General features: G+C 46.5%; 1 protein-coding gene across 1 annotated transcript in view; it reads left to right on the forward strand.

Moving 5' to 3' along the window:
- Positions 1-21,255, forward strand: part of PTGES3L (prostaglandin E synthase 3 like) — a 75,771-nt gene that overhangs the window by 16,234 nt on the left and 38,282 nt on the right. Inside the window, exon 2 of the mRNA XM_086924065.1 lies at positions 6,395-6,508. Within this exon, the coding sequence (XP_086780191.1) occupies positions 6,395-6,508 (114 nt within the window). The remainder of the gene's footprint in view (positions 1-6,394; positions 6,509-21,255) is intronic.

Below are 21,255 nucleotides of genomic sequence, written 5' to 3' on the forward strand. Positions count from 1 at the left end.
TCTGTGCACTGGTTAATATAGTTACTCGTTGGCATGCTGGGTTTTTACCTCCCCAGATAAATGTATTGTGTAAATATTGATTTGAAATTGTTTGAATACACTGGGGGATCAGGATAGGAGGTGCTTGGAATCCCTCCCGGCCATCTGAGATTTGGAGCTTAAACATTGCATTAACCACTGGGATCACCTCGGCCCATTATCTGTTAAATTTAGAACAATGACACTTAAGATGAAATAGTGAGCCCCTAGCCCTCATCTCTCTGATATGGCTTCATTCCAGGAATGTAGTTTTTCAGGAGTGTGTTACCAGTACATTAGAAGTTTGTGTTAGAGTTCCTTGCCCTTAACATATTGGACAGGAATATTAGCCTTTTTTCAAATTACTTGCCATTTTTATTTCGTGATGTGTTACCCATTTCTCATTCTCAGCTTATCTGGCCTGGGGTTTTTCCTAGGGGTGAAGCTGTCAGTATCATTTTGTAGCGTGTTGATATGACATGGGTTTTGGGATTGATGTTCTCTATCTAACATTGAAACTAGTAAGGTCCCAGTATACCCCAGGCCTGGGCCTCGGCTTGAGGGCCACAGCAGTGCACCTGAAGACATCGATGTCTTTCCACTGCTGAGAGGTTGAATTCTATTTTTATTTCCTCATAATATATTAATTCCCTACCCTCTAAACAGGGAGTCTAGCATCAGAAATCGTACCTCATGCCACTCCCTAAAGCTTGTCTTTGAGCCCTAGGTTAGTTTCAGAGTTCTCATTAATAGGAGTAAAAAGAGAGGGATGCAATGTGAGACCCAGTGTTGGTATTCATTTTATCCCATATAACCAGCACCGTCCTAGTTATGGGAGAAAAAGTTGAGTCCCCAGCTTCTTTGAGCTTTACCCAACCATTGTGTGGTCCATAGAGAGGACCTTGCAATTAAGTGGTCAACAAAGCACTACTGCTTTTACTTTTCAATATCCTCTCCCTTGATTAAAAAGTGTGACTGCGTTGTTAGGAAGCAACATGTTATATTTGGCATTGCTAGATTGCCTCTGTTCACTGGTTGATATAGGAGCTGGTTAGCCACACAGTTTTTTTTACTTCCCCGGATAAATGTATTAGGATTGATTTAAAATTGTTTAAATATGTCGGTGGGTGGGGGCAACATAAGAATCGCTTTGAGCATGGAGAGATGTTTAGGCAGTATAGACATCTTTACCCACTCCTACTCATGCCAACCTGGAGATGTTGAGAAAGGACCAGTTCTGCATGTAGTTCTTAATCTTAGTTGGGGAGTGGGGACGGGGTTCTGAGGGGTAGCTGAGAGTTACCGTCTGGGCAATAGGATGTTATATTCTCATGCCCAGATATGTAGTGACATCGGAGATAAATGTTGCTTGGATGAATGCTTGTAGGATGGTCTTTTTTTTTTAGTCGATGATTTAACCATCACTTTGGATTTGGCAAGGTTTATTTTATAATACGATATCTGATTCTGTCCTAGCAATTCCGACAAAGTAATTGTGGAGGTGAGTGGTTCAGTAAGCGTCACCATTATGTTAGTGAATGTAGTTAATTTGAAGGTATCCATCCCTGTTTGTACTTTGTTGATATGTTCCTTGGCTAGAATGTAGTTATCCAATGGTGCCAAAGAGAGAGCAAATAGGAGTTGGGAAAGCAGGCAGCCCTGGAATGTGCCTCTGCCAATTGATAATTTTGGTGGCCCTGTCCCATTCACTCTGATAAATGCATTTAGTTTTTGACAGCTATCTAAATTTATTTAATTATCTGTTTAATGAACCCGAGGCCCAAGGTCCCCACCCGCTGATATGTTCAATTCACTCAATTTAACACTTTTTCAGCATTGAGGGAGAGCACTAAGAAATGTTTGCTTTTCGTCTGTGCATTCACTGTGATTTGTAACATTGTTTTGCTAATTTTGTCTCAATGTAATCCTTGAACGAATCCCGACTAGTCGGAGTCAATTAGGTCCTGCATTAGTGGCTCCAACCTCTCAGCTATGTTCTCTGTGAATCTTTTGGCATCAAGTTTCAGGAGGAAGATCTGACTATATGCACCTCATTAGGAGAGATTATTGCCTGGTTCAGGAATCACAATAATTACTGCATCAGCCAAAGATTCAGCTATATGTCCTGATTCACTGAAATTATACTATAGATAGGCTAGCAATTTAGATAAGGCCTTGTAGACCATTTCGTACAACATAGCAGGAAAGCATTTAGGGTCTGGGCCGTTGCTAACTTCAAACGGATCACTTTCTGTACCTTTTTTTGGTTCTCCAATTCCTCTGCCCAAGCCGGAGGTATTCTTGGGCTAATGTGAGCCTTTAGAAATTCCTCATTCACCTGATCCTTTTTATAAAGGTTCAGATACCAATTTACTGTCTGTGGTCTGTAAGTGCCAGGTCTTGTCTGTGGCGATTCAGGTCAGCTTAGTTTCAGTGGGACAATCTCGTCATTTCCGGCAGAGACCTTGGGTTTGGGTGCTCGATGCAGTAAACTCTCCCTCTGTAGCTGAGTGCCCCCACCATTTCTCCCCCAACACAAGACCTGTTTCGCCCTGATTGGGGCTCTTTGGTTGCGTGCAGTTTAGTTCCAGTGGTTACAGTGAGCCCCAATCAGGGCGAAACCGGTCTTGGGTTGCATGTGTTATGGTTCAGAGAGGGCCTGGATTGGCATTTTGGGCTGGATTGTTCCTATTGGAGCAGGGTCAAGACTGCTTGGCATATAGCTGGGTCTAATCTGAGTTGGCATGGTTGTCAAAAGAATGATGGATTGGAATTATACCCTGAGCAATTGACAGTGGTTGGACGTATTGCAAGCATCTTCCTCAGCTTTTATGTGTGATGTGCCTTGTCCATCTGTGTTCACCAAGGCCAAAGCATCAAGAGGAGTTACCAATTATCTTCAAATTTAGAACTGTGTTCCTTGAGTGGGGCTGGGTCTAGGTGGTTGAAGAGGGCAGCCTCCAGTCCAACTGCCTTCTACAGCCAGAAACTTGACACATTAAGAAGTGATGCTGGATTCAAGCACTGCCCATTTGTCCTTAAGCACTACAGTTCCCACAGAACAAAAGGAGGCAGGTGCATTCTGCCAGTGCTGCATTGGGAGAGCCGCCAGTGGACACACAGCTTCAATGATCATTTATATTTTCTGGAAGTAATATCTGACGAATTAGCACATTTGTGAGAAACACAGTCTGTCATGGCCCAGCTACCACATAGCCCCATGAAATGTGTGACAAGTTCTGCCTAAGTTGGCTTTTAAGCCATCTGCTCTTTGCCTCCTGAGACTTTTGAGCCCGTATTTACTAATTTCCAAATGTACTTCAGCGCCAGACATTCACTGTGTGGTTCTGGCTAAACAAAGTATAGAGTGAGTGAAGGTTTCTCACTTATCAATCAATCAATCAATCAGTCAGTAGATTCGTAGAGTGCTTCTTGTTGCCCATGAGGGTTTCCAAGTGCTCAGAGGGTCCAGTTTATTGGTTGAATAGCCAGGGCTTCAGGGGTTTTTGGAACTTTGACAGGGATGGGAAGCTCTGTGGATAGCTAGCGCATTCCATGTCTTTGCTGCTAGGTAGGAGAAGGTGTAACATCTGCATCTGCTATGTCGGTTGCGCGCGGGGGTGAGGATTAGAGAAAGGGACACAGAGTGGAGTTGTCTGGTGGGCTGATGAAAGTTTAGGGGGTGGTACAACTAGGCGGGTCCACAGTTGTGTAGGGCCTTGTAAGCATGGGTCAGGAGTTTGAGCTGGCATCTTTTCTGTACAGGAAGCCACTGGAGTTCCTTGAGGTAAGGGGGATGTGGGTTTGTCTAGGGAGATCCAGGACGAGTCTGGCTATGGCTTTCTGTATGGTCAGTAGTTAGAGGAGGAGGTGAGCTACGATCCCTTTGTAGAGAGCGTTGCAGTACTTCAGTCGGCTGGAGATGAGGGCCTGGGCGAAGGTGCGTCTTGAGATTTGGAGCAGCCATTTGAATATCTTACAAAGCATGCAGAGGATGAAAAAGCAGAAGGAGGAGATGGAGTTGAACTGATATGTCATGTTAGCTTGATGTCCAGAATGATACCTAGGTTCCTAGCATGGTTAGTAGTGGTGGGAGTTGGTCTGAGTTTTAGGATGCGTACCATGGGGAACTTTTGTGTCTGAAAATCAGTGTCTCTTTCTTGTCCTTCATCCTATTGCCAATGTTTGTCATACATTTGTGGAAGTTGGTGTTGGTGGTGTGTTTGGAGAGAATGAGTTGTGTGTTGTCGGCGTAGGATATGATGTTGAGTCCATGGGTTCTGACGATGCTGGCTGGAGGTGTCTTTTAAGTGTTGAAGATGGGGGGCTGGCCGAGGATCCTTGGGGTACTCCACAGAGGATTTCCTTGGGTTTGGAGGTGACGGGGTAAGGCAGATCTTTTGCGTTGTTCTGGTGGGGAAAGAGGATATCCTTCTGAGAGCGGCTCTTCAGATGCCTATGTTGTGCATCCTTGTGATTAGTGTTTGGTGGGAGACCGTATCGAAGAGATCTAGGAGCATCAGAGCTGCTGTCTCTCCTCAGTGGAGTATGGCTCGGATGTCGCTGGTAGCCACAATGAGGGCTGTCTCTGTGCTGTGGTTGCTGTGGATTTCGGATTAGGAGGAGTCGAATACGAGGTTCCATTCAAGATGTGAGGAGAGTTGTTGGTTGATGACTTTTTCTAATACTTTGGCCGGGAATGGGAGCAGGGAGATCGGTCATTTGTTGTTGAGTTTTATTGACTGATACAATTCAAGGCACAATACAACAAGTTTGTCGGCTGAATAGGGTTACAGGTGGCTTATAATGATAAGGCGAAATTAAAGGCAGGAGTGAAGGCGGGTTCAGATTCATGGAGACTTAGTGCCAGCAGCCAGGAAATTAGCGAGCATACATTTTTTCATATTTCTTCTTTAAAGGAATGAATGAGAAGCGAATGAGCTAGTACATGTTAAATTGAGGAAACCTAGAGTGCTCCCCTCACCTACAACCCCCCCCAGTGACTCACCAAAGCTGCATTTTCAATCAAGGCAACCTAGGGCAATATTATCCAAGTTCAAGTCCGCAATGTCAGGGGAGGAGAGAAAGTTCACAAGGGTATGTCACAGAGGAAGGGCAAGCAGGGGGAAGGAGGCACTAAAGAATTTGGGGTCGAGGTGTATGGTGGGGGTGGAGGTGGTGGGATATAAGGGAGATTAGAATCAAGTGTTGGCTCATGCCAGGGTGTCTAGGGAGGCCAAGTGTAATTTCCGGTCTGGGATGAAAAGTTGTGTAGGAACGTGCCCCAGCATGTTACTAGTGGGAAGTTGGCTTGCTTTTTCTCTCGGCTGAGTTCTGTGCTTTCCGCCTGTGCACATTTAATGACCATTGCGAGATCGAAGAGGGTAGCAGACTTCCACTTCATTGTTACTGCCTGCTTGGCCAGAAGTAGTACAGGTCAGTGAAAATGGTCATAGCTTTATTGGTTTTAGGGTAGGGGACAAGCCCAGAAGACATTGCTGGGCTGTGTCGAGCCATTCCCTTCCCATGGCCCACATAATATCAGACAGGATTGCATCCAAATAGGGTCATAGGGGGACACAGAACCAAAACATTTGGATCATTCTAGCCAAACCTGGCCTACATTTCATTTATGCAGGACCAAGGGATAGATATGGTGCAGGCGTGGAGGCAAATAGACCCTATGTAAGATCCAGAGTTGTTTGCGTTTGAATCGGGGTTGCAGGGATTGTTTCTGGGGTATTCTAGGGTGTTGAGCCATTCTGAATCGTGGAATGGGAATCCTCCCACCCCGACCTCAGATGCGCCAGTGCCTCCTGAGGGTCATGCACAAAGGCTCAATATATAATATATCCATGTTACTAATCGCCAACCCTGTCCTATGGAGTGTTGTGAGTGGAGTAAAGGTAGCTGGCCACTTCCTGGACCCCCCAGTGTCACTGCAGCATCGCCTGAAGGGCTTCGTAGATCAGGTAAGCTCCCTCATACAATCCATTGAGGTCCTTGGGCTCCTGACGGGACATTAACGTGCCCTCTGCAAACAAATCAACGAGAGTCCTGATGCCGGCTTCCTGCCACCATCCACGTCTCAGTCGGCAGTCCCCAAAGGAACATTAGCTAGAGATCAATGGCACTCGCTGCCATTAAGCTCAACCCTAAAAAGAAAACCAAATTAAGATAGCAAAACAATAAAATACATATAAAATACACCAAATGAAGAGGAAAATGTAAATAGTTAAATTGAAAGATATGAGGCTAACCAGTTCAAAAGAAACAAAAATAAATGAACACATTGAGTATTGAAATGCAACACCCTGCTAAATCCCTGCTTTACTTGCCTTCTGTTTTGGATTGAATTTGTCTTTCTCCATCCTAGGCAACACGCCAAGACACTGTGGTTTGATCGCACGAAGTACGTGCATCTTGAGTTCTGTGTTGAAGAAAGCAAAGATGTGAAGGTTGACATTGAAGACGATCGTATGGTTTTCAGGTGAGTTCATCACGTTTTAATATTGGTTCCTTATTATGCATAATAAGAGAGACCAAATTTCTCCATGTGGGTTATAAGAAAATACCGCTCCAATAGGTTTTAAGTGATGCTAAACGGTTTATAGTACAATTTAGTAAATCTGTTATATAAAAAGTCATGGAATTTACATGCAGTTCTGAAGAGAAAAATAAATTAAGTGATCACCTACTTACTAGTGGGTTGAATTAATATCACCCACTGGTAATTGCTGTGGACCGTATAGCAGTCCATTGTGTTTTTGCCCACTGTGCTACTCCGGACCAGCCATTTGCAAATCAGACTTGGCCCTGGTTTGGTTAATCTAGCGATAAAGAGAAATGAATGAATATTTGAACACTTCAGGTTCTGATACAGTAACCAGGAGCAATATTTCTCCACTGCAGCCAATCTTGAGTGTGCCAAAAAGACAGTGGTCTGCTGCGCTGCAGCCCACCCAGCTCGGAAAGCAGTCCATGGCCCCAGTCCACTGAGAGCTTTCCCTTTGGCCAGTCCAGGTTTGGTGTTTGTATCTGCTGGCTCCCAGTAGTATGGTGCATGTCCGCTGGTTGCAGATTCATTATAAACTACTGAAATGCTTATTTGTAAATTTTCCTTATGCTTTCGTCAAATACCTCTCTGTGCTTTTTTGTGTAAAGCTGCTATGCCACTAAGCCAAAGGCAACAAGCATTTGCAATGCAATAGTGAGTTTGAGGTATTGGCATTGTAAATGGCTATGCCTTTTATTTTGGTATTGGTTTTTAAAACATAAATAAAAGACATTGTCATTTACAATGGCTATAGCTTATACTTGCATAAATGCGAGGCCTATTGCATTGCAAATGCTGTGTAAGTGGTAGCCCTCATTAATATATAGACCCAAATATTAGAGGGAAAGCTGTGCAGCAATATTATAAAAACACTTATGGGCGAAAGCATCTTTAGTGAACTAAACTGGAGAAAGGCTCCCACCATAAAGTAATCTTTATTTTGTTAATATTTTATTAGTGGTGAAATTAAACATCGAGGCACTAATGTTCCAACATTGTTGAGGCAAATAGTTTCCCTCACTCATGCTCCTGCCCTTTAATTGACAGCATCTTTTTGCGGGACAATAATTTTGGGTGCTGCCACCAATAAAGGTATCCAACTTTAAATACTCAACCCATACATTTGATGTCAACAACCTATTTCTTGGAACTGAAATCCAGGGGCCAGACTGCAGTTAAATATGCCCCATAATCCAGTTATGTGCATTATATCTTATGGCTTCCCGACTGATACCACTAAAAATCAAGGCCATATCAAATTTAGGATTATTTATATATAATGTCTTCAAGAGCAGTAAAATAAAAGGTTACGTCTAATACTCAAACTACATAGGAAAGATTGTGTTCCAAAATATTACTCCCCATATATAACTGTGTTAGGATTATTCCTGGGGTGGCCCCAATAGAAATGTTAGGTCATACACACAATTACCAACTACAAGCAACAATTTTCACAACTAGGGGCCAGATGTAGCAAAATCAGAAATACCGACTCTTAATTACCAAATTTTACCGATTCGGTAATTAAGAGTAGGTATTTCTAATTTAGGTACCAATTCGGTAAATTTTACCGAATCGGTAAAAAACGGTATTTACCGATTCGGTAAATACCGAATCAGTATTTGCTATTGAATCCTATGGGCCTTGAAGCCCATAGGATTCAATATCAAATACCGATTCGGTATTTACCGAATCGGTAAATACCGAATTTTGCAAGGGTGCAGGGGGTGTCACTTTGACACCCTCTGGCACCCCTGTTTTAGGCTTGTGTGCCACATGGCACAGGTGTACATGCACAGATGTGCATGTACACCTGAATCGGTATTTTACCATGCAATTGTATTGCATGGTAAAATACCGATTTTAAAAGCCCTGTGTCAATGTTAAAATTGGCACCTACATCCAAACATGCATTTTCGGTAATTTTACCGACCGGTATGTTTACCGATTCGGTAAAATATACAGAATCGGTAATTTTACCGATTCTGTAATTTTACCGAATCGGTAAAATTACCGATTCGGTAAAATTACCGAAAATGCATGTTTTTTATCCCCCTACATCTCCATGGCCATTTACCAGTCGGTAACGGCCGAATTCGGCCGTTACCGGCCGGTAAATGGCCAAAATCTCCCACCTACATCTGGCCCTAGGCCCTTTACCCAAAGCACGGTGGAAAGGGAAACAAATATTACTTTTAGACATGAAAAATTAAAAGATATCACATTTATCTCACAACCTAAGAACCACCACGCAGGTTAAACTGCATACATTTGTATAGGTAAACATGGTATTCTAACTGGCGAGGGTTGGTCATAATTTTTTTTCCAACACATGCTATAAAGAAAATGAAGCGGGTCAAGACAAAGGAAATTACTATTTTGTAGTTATCACATCACATGAAGTGCCTGCCATCCCATCCCGTTCACCCACAATACACCACTTCTCAACTGGTAAACCAGCTGGTGAAAAATATGAGAAATTAAATGGTCCCTACAGCAGTTTGTAAGAGTAAGCTAAAACGAGGTTACCATTAGCATCACACATTATCACTTACGTACAAAACGGGGATCTAGGAAACTGCCAGGGTGTATTTAGTTCTTCGCACAAACAAATATGCTAATTTAAGAGAAAAATGTTGGTTTTGCTGATATTTTATTTGCAAATGTCTACAAGAGATGCTGAAGTCCGCATGCCATATCCGCGACCTATAGTGCCTTTGTGATGTCACTCCTGTGAATGATGGGATTTTGTGCTGGCGTCCTTCGGTACTAACCAGAAATTCGGTATTAAAATAAAAAGAAATGTAGGTTTAACTTGTGAAAGTGGATAAACTTTGAGACACACAGTTGTGGATGTACCATAGAGATGCATCTTAGAAATGAACTATCGTGGTAGAAAAAATAGCGGTCATTAAGACATGAGATGCTCTAACAGTGGACAAGCGAATAGCCTGGAGCGAGTTCCTACTGCCATTTGGCAGTTACCCTGCTTCGTGCCCTGTTTCAACCATACTGTAATGAAAATGGTTTATACCGGGGTTGGTGTCCAAACACTGGTTTACGAAGAGAAAGACAACAGGGGAATTAGTTGGGGTGGTTATTAGGGCAATTGCATCTTGTGGAAACACAGGTTACGTATTCTCTTTCTCGGGTGAACAAAAGGGGGAGCCGTTATCAAGCAGCAAATACGGTGAAATTCCATGGGTAAAAAAATAAAAATCACAGGTTTTGAAATGATCAGCCCCAAAACATGCATATTTCTTGTCCATGCAAGCTGAAGCAGTCTTTCTTGGTGGTTTGGGTGTGCATTTATACATGTATGTCTCCTATGTGTGTGAACGCCTGTGCAATTTTGTGCACGCCACAGCAAAGTGCTTAATGTACAAATAGAGATTTAATGAAACATGTAGGGTGAAGGGTGGAGAGATGGACTAATTGAGGGGTTAGGACAATAATGGCGAGTCACTAACGAAACAAGCATTGGCCGTGTGGCCCTGAAAGCAACGCGGCCGCAAAAGTGAAAGCGAATGTGCTAAGAAGCGCTGTTTGCATGTGTGAATGCGCATGCAGTCTGCTGTTTTTCAAAGCACATACTTGTGCTTGTGGCGCGCTCCTGCTTGCTCCCGCAAGGTGTATGCCGCCACAAGCACGAGTATGTGCTTCCAAAAACAGCAGAGCGGCTGCTAAAGGTCTCCTATTCAGCTCATGCGGGCTGCGTAGGGGAGACCTATAAAGTAATCTAAGATGTCTAGACCAGTGAGTTCTGAAAAATACTTGGGGACGTAAGTTAGCATTGCAACCTCAGCCTTATTACTCTCCTAGTTGCCCATCTTAAAGACAAAGGAGAGCTGTGCTGATATAATAGTATTGTTTTTTTTACTTGGAGATGAGCAAGTGGTACAGACTTGACTGTGGCTTTACCCAACACTCATTATCCCACGTGGAAATGTCAAGAAAGATGATAAGACTGTCTGTAACATTAGCACGATAATGGGCTATAAGATCCCCATGATCACAATAAAACAAAAATAAAATATAATTGACCAATGTTTTAGTACTTTTTTATTAAAGTACTTTTAATTGTTAGAAACAACACCTTCTGCTTTTATAACCACTTTTGATGAGAATGGTGCATTTTGTGCTGAAATGCTTGTGGAGGAAGTGTATGGTATATTTAAGCAGCATGCTTTCCACTTACGCAAAAGTGGAATGGGAATGGCAAACAAGGAATTTGGTAAAGGGGAGCGATAAACACAAGTGAATGAGATCATAGGACCTATGCCCCAGCAGTGCTCAAACACCAAGCCTCTCAAAACCCTAGATTTTAGTATCCATCAAATATACCCAATGGAAAGGTTAGTTTGCACATCTAGGAAACACAACCAAACTATAAGGGAAAAATAAAAATGTCCTTCTTAACCCTACTCACAGTCACAACCACAACAAGCATTAGAAATGCAATAGGTCTCGCAGCATTAGAGTTAGTGCTTTTAGAATTGTTTATGGGTTTTTTGTAAATCTTTAGCATGAGGTTGAGGGTGAGTGAGGGTGAGTGAGGGTGAGGGGTTGAGGGTGAGTGAGGGTGAGGCTGAGGTGTTGAGGGTGAGTGAGGGGTTGAGGGTGAGGGGTTGAGGGTGAGTAAGGGTGAGGGGTTGAGGGTGAGTGAGAGTGAGGGTGAGGGATTGAGGGTGAGTGAGGGGTTGAGGGTGAGGGGTTGAGGGTGAGTGAGGGTGAGGGGTTGAGGGTGGGTGAGGGGTTGAGGGTGAGTGAGGGTGAGGGGTTGAGGGTGAGTGAGGGTGAGTGAGGGTGAGGGTGAGTGAGGGTGAGTGAGGGTGAGGGTGAGTGAGGGTGGGTGAGTGTGAGTGAGGGTGAGTGGGGGTGAGTGTGGGTGAGGGTGAGGGATTGAGGGTGAGGGGTTGAGGGTGAGTGAGGGTGAGGGGTTGAGGGTGAGTGAGGGTGAGGGGTTGAGGGTGAATGAGGGTGAGGGAGGGTGAGGGGTTGAGGGTGAGGGGTTGAGGGTGAGTGGGGGTGAGTGAGGGTGAGGGGTTGAGGGTGAGTGAGGGTGAGGGTGAGTGAAGGTGAGGGTGAGTGAGGGTGAGGGTGAGTGAGGGTGGGTGAGGGTGAGAGTGGGTGAGTGTGGGTGAGTGAGGGGTTGAGGGTGAGGGGTTGAGGGTGAGGGGTTGAGGGTGGGTGAGGGGTTGAGGGTGAGGAGTTGAGGGTGAGTGAGGGTGAGGGGTTGAGGGTGAGGGGTTGAGGGTGAGTGAGGGTGAGGGGTTGAGGGTGAGGGGTTGAGGGTGAGTGAGGGTGAGGGGTTGAGGGTGAGTGAGGGTGAGTGAGGGTGAGGGTGAGTGAGGGTGAGTGAGGGTGAGGGTGAGTGAGGGTGGGTGAGTGTGAGTGAGGGTGAGTGGGGGTGAGTGTGGGTGAGGGTGAGGGATTGAGGGTGAGGGGTTGAGGGTGAGTGAGGGTGAGGGGTTGAGGGTGAGTGAGGGTGAGGGGTTGAGGGTGAATGAGGGTGAGGGAGGGTGAGGGGTTGAGGGTGAGGGGTTGAGGGTGAGTGGGGGTGAGTGAGGGTGAGGGGTTGAGGGTGAGTGAGGGTGAGGGTGAGTGAAGGTGAGGGTGAGTGAGGGTGAGGGTGAGTGAGGGTGGGTGAGGGTGAGTGTGGGTGAGTGTGGGTGAGTGAGGGTGAGGGGTTGAGGGTGAGGGGTTGAGGGTGAGGGGTTGAGGGTGAGGGGTTGAGGGTGGGTGAGGGGTTGAGGGTGAGGAGTTGAGGGTGAGTGAGGGTGAGGGGTTGAGGGTGAGGGGTTGAGGGTGAGTGAGGGTGAGGGGTTGAGGGTGAGGGGTTGAGGGTGAGTGAGGGTGAGGGGTTGAGGGTGAGTGAGGGTGAGGGTGAGTGAGGGTGAGTGAGGGTGAGGGGTTGAGGGTGAGGGGTTGAGGGTGAGTGAGGGTGAGGGGTTGAGGGTGAGGGGTTGAGGGTGAGTGAGGGTGAGGGGTTGAGGGTGAGGGGTTGAGGGTGAGTGAGGGTGAGGGGTTGAGGGTGAGTGAGGGTGAGGGTGAGGGTGAGGGTGAGTGTGGGTGAGGGTGAGTGTGGGTGAGGGTGAGTGAGGGTGAGGGGTTGAGGGTGAGTGAGGGCGAGTGAGGGTGAGGGGTTGAGGGTGAGGGGTTGAGGGTGAGGGGCTGAGGGTGAGGGGTTGAGGGTGAGTGAGGGTGAGGGGTTGAGGGTGAGGGGTTGAGGGTGAGTGAGGGTGAGGGGTTGAGGGTGAGTGAGGGGTTGAGGGTGAGTGAGGATGAGTGTGAGTGAGTGTGAGTGAGGGTGAGTGAGGGTGAGTGAGGGTGAGGGTGAGTGAAGGTGGGTGAGGGGTTGAGGGTGATTGAGGGTGAGGCGTTGAGGGTGAGTGAGGGTGAGGGGTTGAGGGTGAGTGAAGGTGAGGGGTTGAGGGTGAGTGAGGGTGAGGGGTTGAGGGTGAGTGAGGGTGAGTGAGGGTGAGGGGTTGAGGGTGAGTGAGGATGAGTGAGAGTGAGGATGAGTGAGGGTGAGTGAGGGGTTGAGGGTGAGGGGTTGAGGGTGAGTGAGGGTGAGGGGTTGAGGGTGAGTGAGGGTGAGGTGTTGAGGGTGAGTGAGGGTGAGGTGTTGAGGGTGAGTGAGGGTGAGGGTGAGGGGTTGAGGGTGAGTGAGGGTGAGGGTAGGTGAGGGGTTGAGGGTGAGTGAGGGTGAGGGTGAGTGAGGGTGAGTGAGGGGTTGAGGGTGAGTGAGGGTGAGGGTGAGTGTGGGTGAGGGTGAGTGAGGGTGAGATCGATCAAACATGGGAAAGTCAAAAGATTACTCCTTTGTGAAATAGAGATGATGGTGAAAAATTTGTGATTGTGGCTGTCTAAGTGCAAAAAGATACCACGTGTGCCATGGTTGATACGGTGGTAAATTAATCAATAAAATGCTGAGCATCAATAAAAGTGCAGCGTTTAATGGACTCAAACTCAATTAGGGTCTAATACGTTTCTAAGGGCGCTCTTTCCGATCGTGGGATGCTTAAGCTGGGTGATACTGGCGGAAGGGTGAGCCAGACTGGTGAACGCAAAAATTACATGCTGCGATCGGTAAGAACTAGAAGTGACACTTGTAATTAGCGGTGCCGGAAGACGCAAGGTGAGCGGGTCTTGTGAACTTAATAAAACCATGCTGCAAGCAATGAGAACTGGTAGTGACGACCGGGGTCAGAGGTGTCCGTAGAAGTGAAGTGAGTGATACGGGCACTTAAAATCAGAATTTGAGCTTACCCGTAGGTTGCCACAAAGGATGGGGGCCATGCACGTGTGGACGCTGATGGGGGTCCTATGGAGTACAGATTTAAATCTGTAAGGTAATGTTACTAACGTACGATAAAAAAGTTAAAGTGGGCGGGCGGGAGGTTTTCCTTACCAAAGCTGGAACTGACTAGAAGTAGAGTTCCGATAATAGACTTGTAATTAGCGGTGCCGGAAGACGCAAGGTGAGCGGGTCTTGTGAACTTAATAAAACCATGCTGCACGCAATGAGAACTGGTAGTGACGACCGGGGTCAGAGGTGTCCGTAGAAGTGAAGTGAGTGATACGGGCACTTAAAATCAGAATTTGAGCTTACCCGTAGGTTGCCACAAAGGATGGGGGCCATGCACGTGTGGACGCTGATGGGGGTCCTATGGAGTACAGATTTAAATCTGTAAGGTAATGTTACTAACGTACGATAAAAAAGTTAAAGTGGGCGGGCGGGAGGTTTTCCTTACCAAAGCTGGAACTGACTAGAAGTAGAGTTCCGATAATAGACTTGCGCGCGGAGATGACTCCTAAATGGGAACAAGCCTTTCACCGTAACACGGCGGGCAGGGGAGGGGGCGGGCAGGACGGAAGGAAGAGAGGGGAGGAGAAATGCGACACGGCGGGAGGGGGCGGAGCGGGTAAACATAGACGAGGGGAGGAGAAGAGAAGCACCGTTGTGATGGAAACGAAAGCATAGAAAGTAAAGAAGAACAAGTCGATGGTTTTCATTACGTTGTTTTTAAGGAGGGAAGAGAGGGGAGGGGGGAGGAGAAATGCGAGACGGCGGGAAGGGGGCAGACATGGCGGGGAGGGGGCGGAACGGGGGAGAGGGTGTGTGTGTGTTGTTAGGAGACGGACGTGCACGCGCACGCGCTTTTAAGGTCAATGCGCATGCGCATAAGCTCAATGCGCATGCGCATTGACCTTAAAAGTCACGGGCACTGCAAGGAATCGCCACGATTCCTTGCAGTGTGGATAAAGAGTGGATAACTCGCAATAGTCTCGCTTGCTCGATGCGCATGCGCATCGACAGGCGAGACCTAAAAAGGTATACACCAAACAGCATAGTACATCACAAAGCTCCAATCAAGCAATTCTTTAGCTCAGGTACTTAAATATTCTCCGATAACACAACAAAACACAGGTCTGGAATGACACCTGACCTATCTGGCATCTCTGCTCATATGCTGAATAAAGGTTCCCATCTTTGTGTTCAAGGAATGAATGTAAGATGCCTAGTTAATAAAAGATGTGAAAAATCGTTCATCATAAAGAAAAAAAATTCATTTGGTTTAGCCCGTAGAACTAATATTGTATTCAGTTAATTTGTGAAATGCACAAATTGGTCTATTGTGAATTGCTCGTTAGTTCCTATAGACGGTCTATTAAGGTTGGCCTAAAGAAGGGCTCATTATCCGTCATTTGCGGGTACCTATTTCACCTACTTTTCGCTTTATTTTTGTCTTTATTCTTTGTTACCATTGGTTGTTACTTTGAATTGAGTGTTTGTAACATGAATGTATGTATTATGACTCACTATTTGACCATTCGAAATATGGCTTTATCAATTAAAAAGTTTGAAAGAATAATGCCATCTTGCCATTTTCCTTGATTTTGCACAGCGAAACATTTACATTTCTCGTTGATTTATTTCATATGCAGTTTTTTCTGCACATGAAATAATAACAGCAGGCAAATTATTCTGCCAGAGACCACAAAGAAAAAGTGAATCATTTGTTTAATTCAATTTATCCTTCCTGCTAGACCTATTCTCCTTTTTCATATTTTTAATTAAATAGGCAGTTTTTACTTACTCTAGACAAGGCTAGACAGCACAAAAGTAAATACATGCTTATTTTACTTGCCAAATGAATAAAACTGGGTACTAACTGCAGTAACATATCGTTCGTTCAAAACCTTTATTTAGGCTTTGGGCCATCAACGCACACAAATAGGCAGTAATAAAGCATTAATAATCATGATTCAATAAATACATATTATAAAAGTGAATGCAGCTAAAAACGATATTAAAACTGTTGATGTGCAAAGAAATAGGGCTCAGAATAAAAGAATATATCGCTAAGAATACAAGTTATGTTGCATTTACGCACATTAAGACTATAACTCTATCTATTTAGCCATTTGAGACACTAAATTTGGCCCTTGTTTTTTCTCATAGCCAACAGGTAACGGGAGAGTGCAAAAACCAATAGTTTGCTAAAGTCGGTTTTTAAAATCCATAAGCCAGACTTATGCTCCCTATCCCCAAATTCCGACAAAGTGGTAAAATCCAACACCGCCTACTTGCTGAGTAGTCTAGGCAGAAAAACAATACATGTTCCGAAGTCTCCATAAAGGCTGCGCATGTTAGACACAGCTGTTCAACCGCCGTGGGAGATTTGGCCCATTTGGCAGTGAACGAACGGCGGGGCAAAGTTCAATAGCGGAATAACTGGAACAAGCGCCTCGCATGAGGAGGATTCAATCTCAACCATTCAATCTTCTCTAATGAATGAGCCTTTAATCAAGAGAACAGCATTGGTCAGAGAGCCATGCCTGGTACTGCAGTTAATTAAGGACTATTGGTGCTGCCAGTTTGCTAATTTAATGTTACTCTTGGAAATTGACCTATTCTTTCTCTGGGCACTCCACAATGATGGTAACCCAATCTCTCCCAAGGTGGCTTTAATGTACTTAATCCAAGGTATGTTACTTGGGCCAACCAGCCTGAGTATTCCATCTCTGGATAGGCCCAGATCCTCCTCCAAAAGAGAATGGGATGAAGGCCAGCTTGTCTGAAAGGGGTCTCAACCCAAGATCAAGCCTAAGAGGCAGCAAGGGACGTACTTATAGGGACACCCACTAATGTTCGCATTAATCAGTTTTCGAACAATTCTACCGAAGAAACATCTAGATGGTCCCACAGTTCCGCACCATACTTGGCCGTACCCAAGGCTTGGTGGTAGTAACCCTGTAGTGGCGGATGTGCCAGTCGGAACACAGAGGTATGGGCCTGTTTTGTCATACTTCCTGCTACTTGCTGTAGTTTTAATCTGTGCCTCATAATATGTGCCTGCTACCCCGCCTGCTCTGTTAATGTGATACCCAGATAAGTGAATGTCTGCACTCTCTCTAGGGGTTTCCCTACCAATGTCTGATTTGCCCTGTATGCACAACCCAGGTTTATTACCATAAACTTTGTTTTGGCAACATTTATTTCAAGGCCACCCCTCTATGCAAAATGTTTCTAAGTGGTCCAGTCGCTCGACACACGCTGGACACACGCTGGACCCCATCTTCTCCGCAAGCCCTCACGTCTCCTTCAACGACACCACCTATCCCCAATGGACAGACCACAGATGCGTCCACTTCACCTTCAGAAAACCTACCACACACCACTACAACCAACAGCTGCCACACACCACCACACCCAACAGCTGCTACACCGCTGCTGCGGAAAGGTCACCAACGACCAACTGACTAACACCCTTGCCCTGAGACCACCCGCCGACCCCATCGACCCCAACACCGCCGCCACCAACCTCAACAGTGGATCAATGACTGCGCCAACACCCTCGCCCCTCTCAAGATCCCCACTACCAACCACACCAACAAGAAAGCCGCCTGGTTCACCGAAGACCTCCGGACCTCCAAAAGCACCTGCCGGAAACTGGAGAAGAAATGGCTCCATGACCAAACACCAGACAGCCACACAGCCCACAAGAACGCCAAACGCAGACACCACCAACTCATCAGGACCGCCTTCAAGGACCACCTTCAAGGACCACCTAGACTACAACGCACACAACACCAAAGAGCTCTTCAGCATTGTGAAAGAACTCTCCAACCACTGCTCCAACACCAACGACATTCCACCATCACAGTACCTGTGCGACTCCCTGGCCACCTTCTTTCATCGCAAGATCACCGACATCCACGACAGCTTCAACTCCGACACCCCCGCACCCACCACCGAGACCACCACCCATGCGACCTCCACCCGCACCAATTGCCTGACCCCCTGGTCCAACGTCAGCGACGAAGACACCATCAAGACCATGAACTCCATCCACTCTGGATCCCCTTCCGACCCCTGCCCCCACCACGTTTTCAACATAGCCAGCACTACCATCGCACCCCACCCCACCTATGGAAAACAATCAACATCTCCTTCGAGACAGCAACCTTCCTGGAAAGCTGGAAGCACGCCGAGATCAAAGCCTTACTGAAAAAATCCAAGGCGGACCCCAAGGACCTCAAGAACTTCCGGCCCATCTCCCTGCTGCTGTTCCTGGCAAAAGTGACAGAGAAGATTGTCAACAAACAGCTAACCCGCTACCTCGAAGACAACAACATCATGGACCCCTTTAAATCCGGCTTACGCAGCACCCACAGCACCGAGACCGCCCTCATCGCCGCCACTGATTACACCAGGATCCTGATGGACAAAGGAGAAACGGCCGCCCTCATCCTCCTGGACCTATCAGCAGCCTTCGACACGGTCTGCCACCGCACCCTATCAGCACGCCTGGAATCCAAGAGAAGGCCCTGGCCTGGACCACATCCTTCCTCTCCGGCATAACCCAGAGCGTCCGCCTCCCACCCTTCCGCTCGAAAACCACCGAGATCATCTGCGGCCTCCGACAGGGATCCTCCCTCAGCCCGACGCTGTTCAATATCTACATGGCACCTCTCGCCCACGTCGCATGACAACATAACCTCAACATCATCTCCTACGCCGACGACACCCAGCTGATCATATCCCTCACTGAAGGCCCCGACACCACCAAAGCCAACATCCACAGAGGAATGAAGGCCGTCACCGACTGGATGAAGGACAGCAGACTGAAGCGAAATTCAGACAAGACGGAGGTCCTCATCCTCGGACCCACCCCATCAGCCTGGGACGAATCCTGGTGGCCCACGTCGTTCGGCACAACCCTGGAACCCACCGACCACGCACGGAACCTGGGGTTCATCCTTGACTCCACCCTCTCCATGACCAAGCAAGTCAACGCCGTCTCCGCCTCCTGCTTCAACACCCTCCGAATGCTCCGCAGGATCTTCAAGTGGATTCCCCCTGACACGAGCAAAACCGTCACCCAGGCCCTCATCACCAGCAGACTCGACTATGGGAACACCCTCTACGCAGGAACAACTACCAAGCTCCTGAGACGACTACAACGAATCCAGAACGCCTCGGCACGACTGATCCTCGATGTCCCTCGACGCAGCCACATCACACCCCACCTGAGAGGCCTGCACTGGCTCCCCGTCAACAAGAGGATCACCTTCAAACTCCTCATCGACGCACACAAAGCACTACACAACTCCGGACCAACATACCTCAACAACCGACTCAGCTTCCACACACCCACCCGCAGCCTCCGCTCTGCCAACCTCGCCACAGTCCCTCGTATCCGGAAAACCACCGCCGGCGGCAGGTCCTTCTCCTACCTCGCCGCCAAGACCTGGAACGCTCTCCCTACCAGCCTACGACAGACCCAGGATCTGCTGGCCTTCAGAAGACTTCTCAAGACCTGGCTCTTCGATCAGTAGCGCCCCCTCCAGCGCCTTGAGACCCTCACGGGTATGTAGCGTGATTTAGAAATGCTTTGATTGATTGATTGATTGAGTAATATTTGAAGGCCCATGGGTGACCTGAAGAGAAGGATGTCATCGGCGAACATGAGGGCAGGGATCCTCATGTCTGCTAGTTCAAGAGCATCATTGTCACCCTGATCTAAGTGCTTTATAAGGCCATTGATGTAGAGTGAGAATAGTGTGGGGGCAAGTACACAACCCTGCCTCACCCCTATCCCTATACTGACAGGGAATGGCTCTGTAAGCTCACCCGCCTTCCCACACCTAACCTGTGCATAGTTATTGTTGTGCCTCACCATAATATCTTGTCGGTAGTTGGGCACCCCCACCTCCTGCAGCACTCGCTATAGAGTTGGCCTAGGAACTAACTCAAGGGCAGAGTGGAAGTCCACAAATACGATGTACAGGTGACCTACCCCTGGAGTGACAGTTTTCCAGATAAGCATCAGGAGTCGAAACACCTGGTTGATTCTACTCAAGGCTTTCCTCAATCCAGCGTGCAGTGGGGACAGGATGTTGTTATCTGTCATCCAATCCAGTAGTCTGCCAAGTAAAATCTTGGTAAATAGCTTTTGAGAACTATCAGCCAAACTAATAGGTCTATAGTTAATAGGGAGCTCACAGGGGACTTTTCATAAATGGGGACAATTTAAGCCCCGGCCCATGCCGGGGGTAGTGGTGCCCCTTGCAAAAATGCTGTAAACTATGATGAAAAGTAGGCTCCCCAAATTTAAACCTCACCCTGAAACAAGTCCCTGGGAATTTTATCCAATCCTGGCATTTTATTAGGAACGATGCCCTTAATGGCTGCACAAATTTCGGTTACAGATATTTCCGAAAAACTATGGTCATTCCTAATTACGGTCATTGTGGCAAACGTCCCCCTAGTAACATATACTATCTCCCCAAGACTACCAAATGTCTGCCTTAAAGTTCCTGGCCTCAGCGATTTACCTGGGTTGGTTGCAGCTTCACACAACTGTGCTTACATATCATATGTGGTACATCTGCACATAAGGCTGCCACCTGGCCAGTTTTCTACCTGCACCACCAGTATTTTAATGTACCGTCCAGTATAACTATTAGCAAAATCACTTATAACTGGTATTTTTAGCCCATATGTGTACATACTTCAAACAGCAAATATAAAGACAAAACACTTTTAAATAAGTTCGAGAGATGTCGATCCCTGACTGATATTGAAAGTAAACAGAAAAGTCATGTTATAAATTAATACATTTGATTTTGTTTAAAGTCTCATTTGGTATCATGTCTGGTCCATTGCAAACTCTTAAAGCAACAACAAATGGCCTGTATTTTTAAGGTGGCCACATGAAAATGTTGTCCATAATTGTTGCAAGTGTAAACATGTGGCTGAAGTTGTTCTGATGACGCAGATCTCTTGCAATTCGTATAGGTCACAATAATGTAGTGTAGTTCCTATATTCCCAAGAGGCTCTGCGGATTGGAATAATATATCCTATGGATTAGACGTAGGACTGAGGTCTACTAGGTCTCTATCAAATATACTAGACTTAATTGTGAATGCCAGCTAGCTCAGAGGTCACTAGAAACTTTCTCGAATAAACAAGAAGGGATTCGTTTCTGACAACCGCATAAACATGACAACTTTATTTCCCCAAGAATAAACTGATCTTCAGAGTCGTGGAAACAATAGATAGATATTTCACTCAGTCAATCGTGCATGCTTCGTTTCACCAGAGGTGCAGAGAAATAGATAGACGGGCGTTTTCAATAAAAAGGATTTATTGAACAGTCATCTTTCT

This window comes from Lissotriton vulgaris, chromosome 5 (genome assembly GCF_964263255.1).
Source record: "Lissotriton vulgaris chromosome 5, aLisVul1.2, whole genome shotgun sequence".
Lineage (NCBI taxonomy): Eukaryota > Metazoa > Chordata > Amphibia > Caudata > Salamandridae > Lissotriton > Lissotriton vulgaris.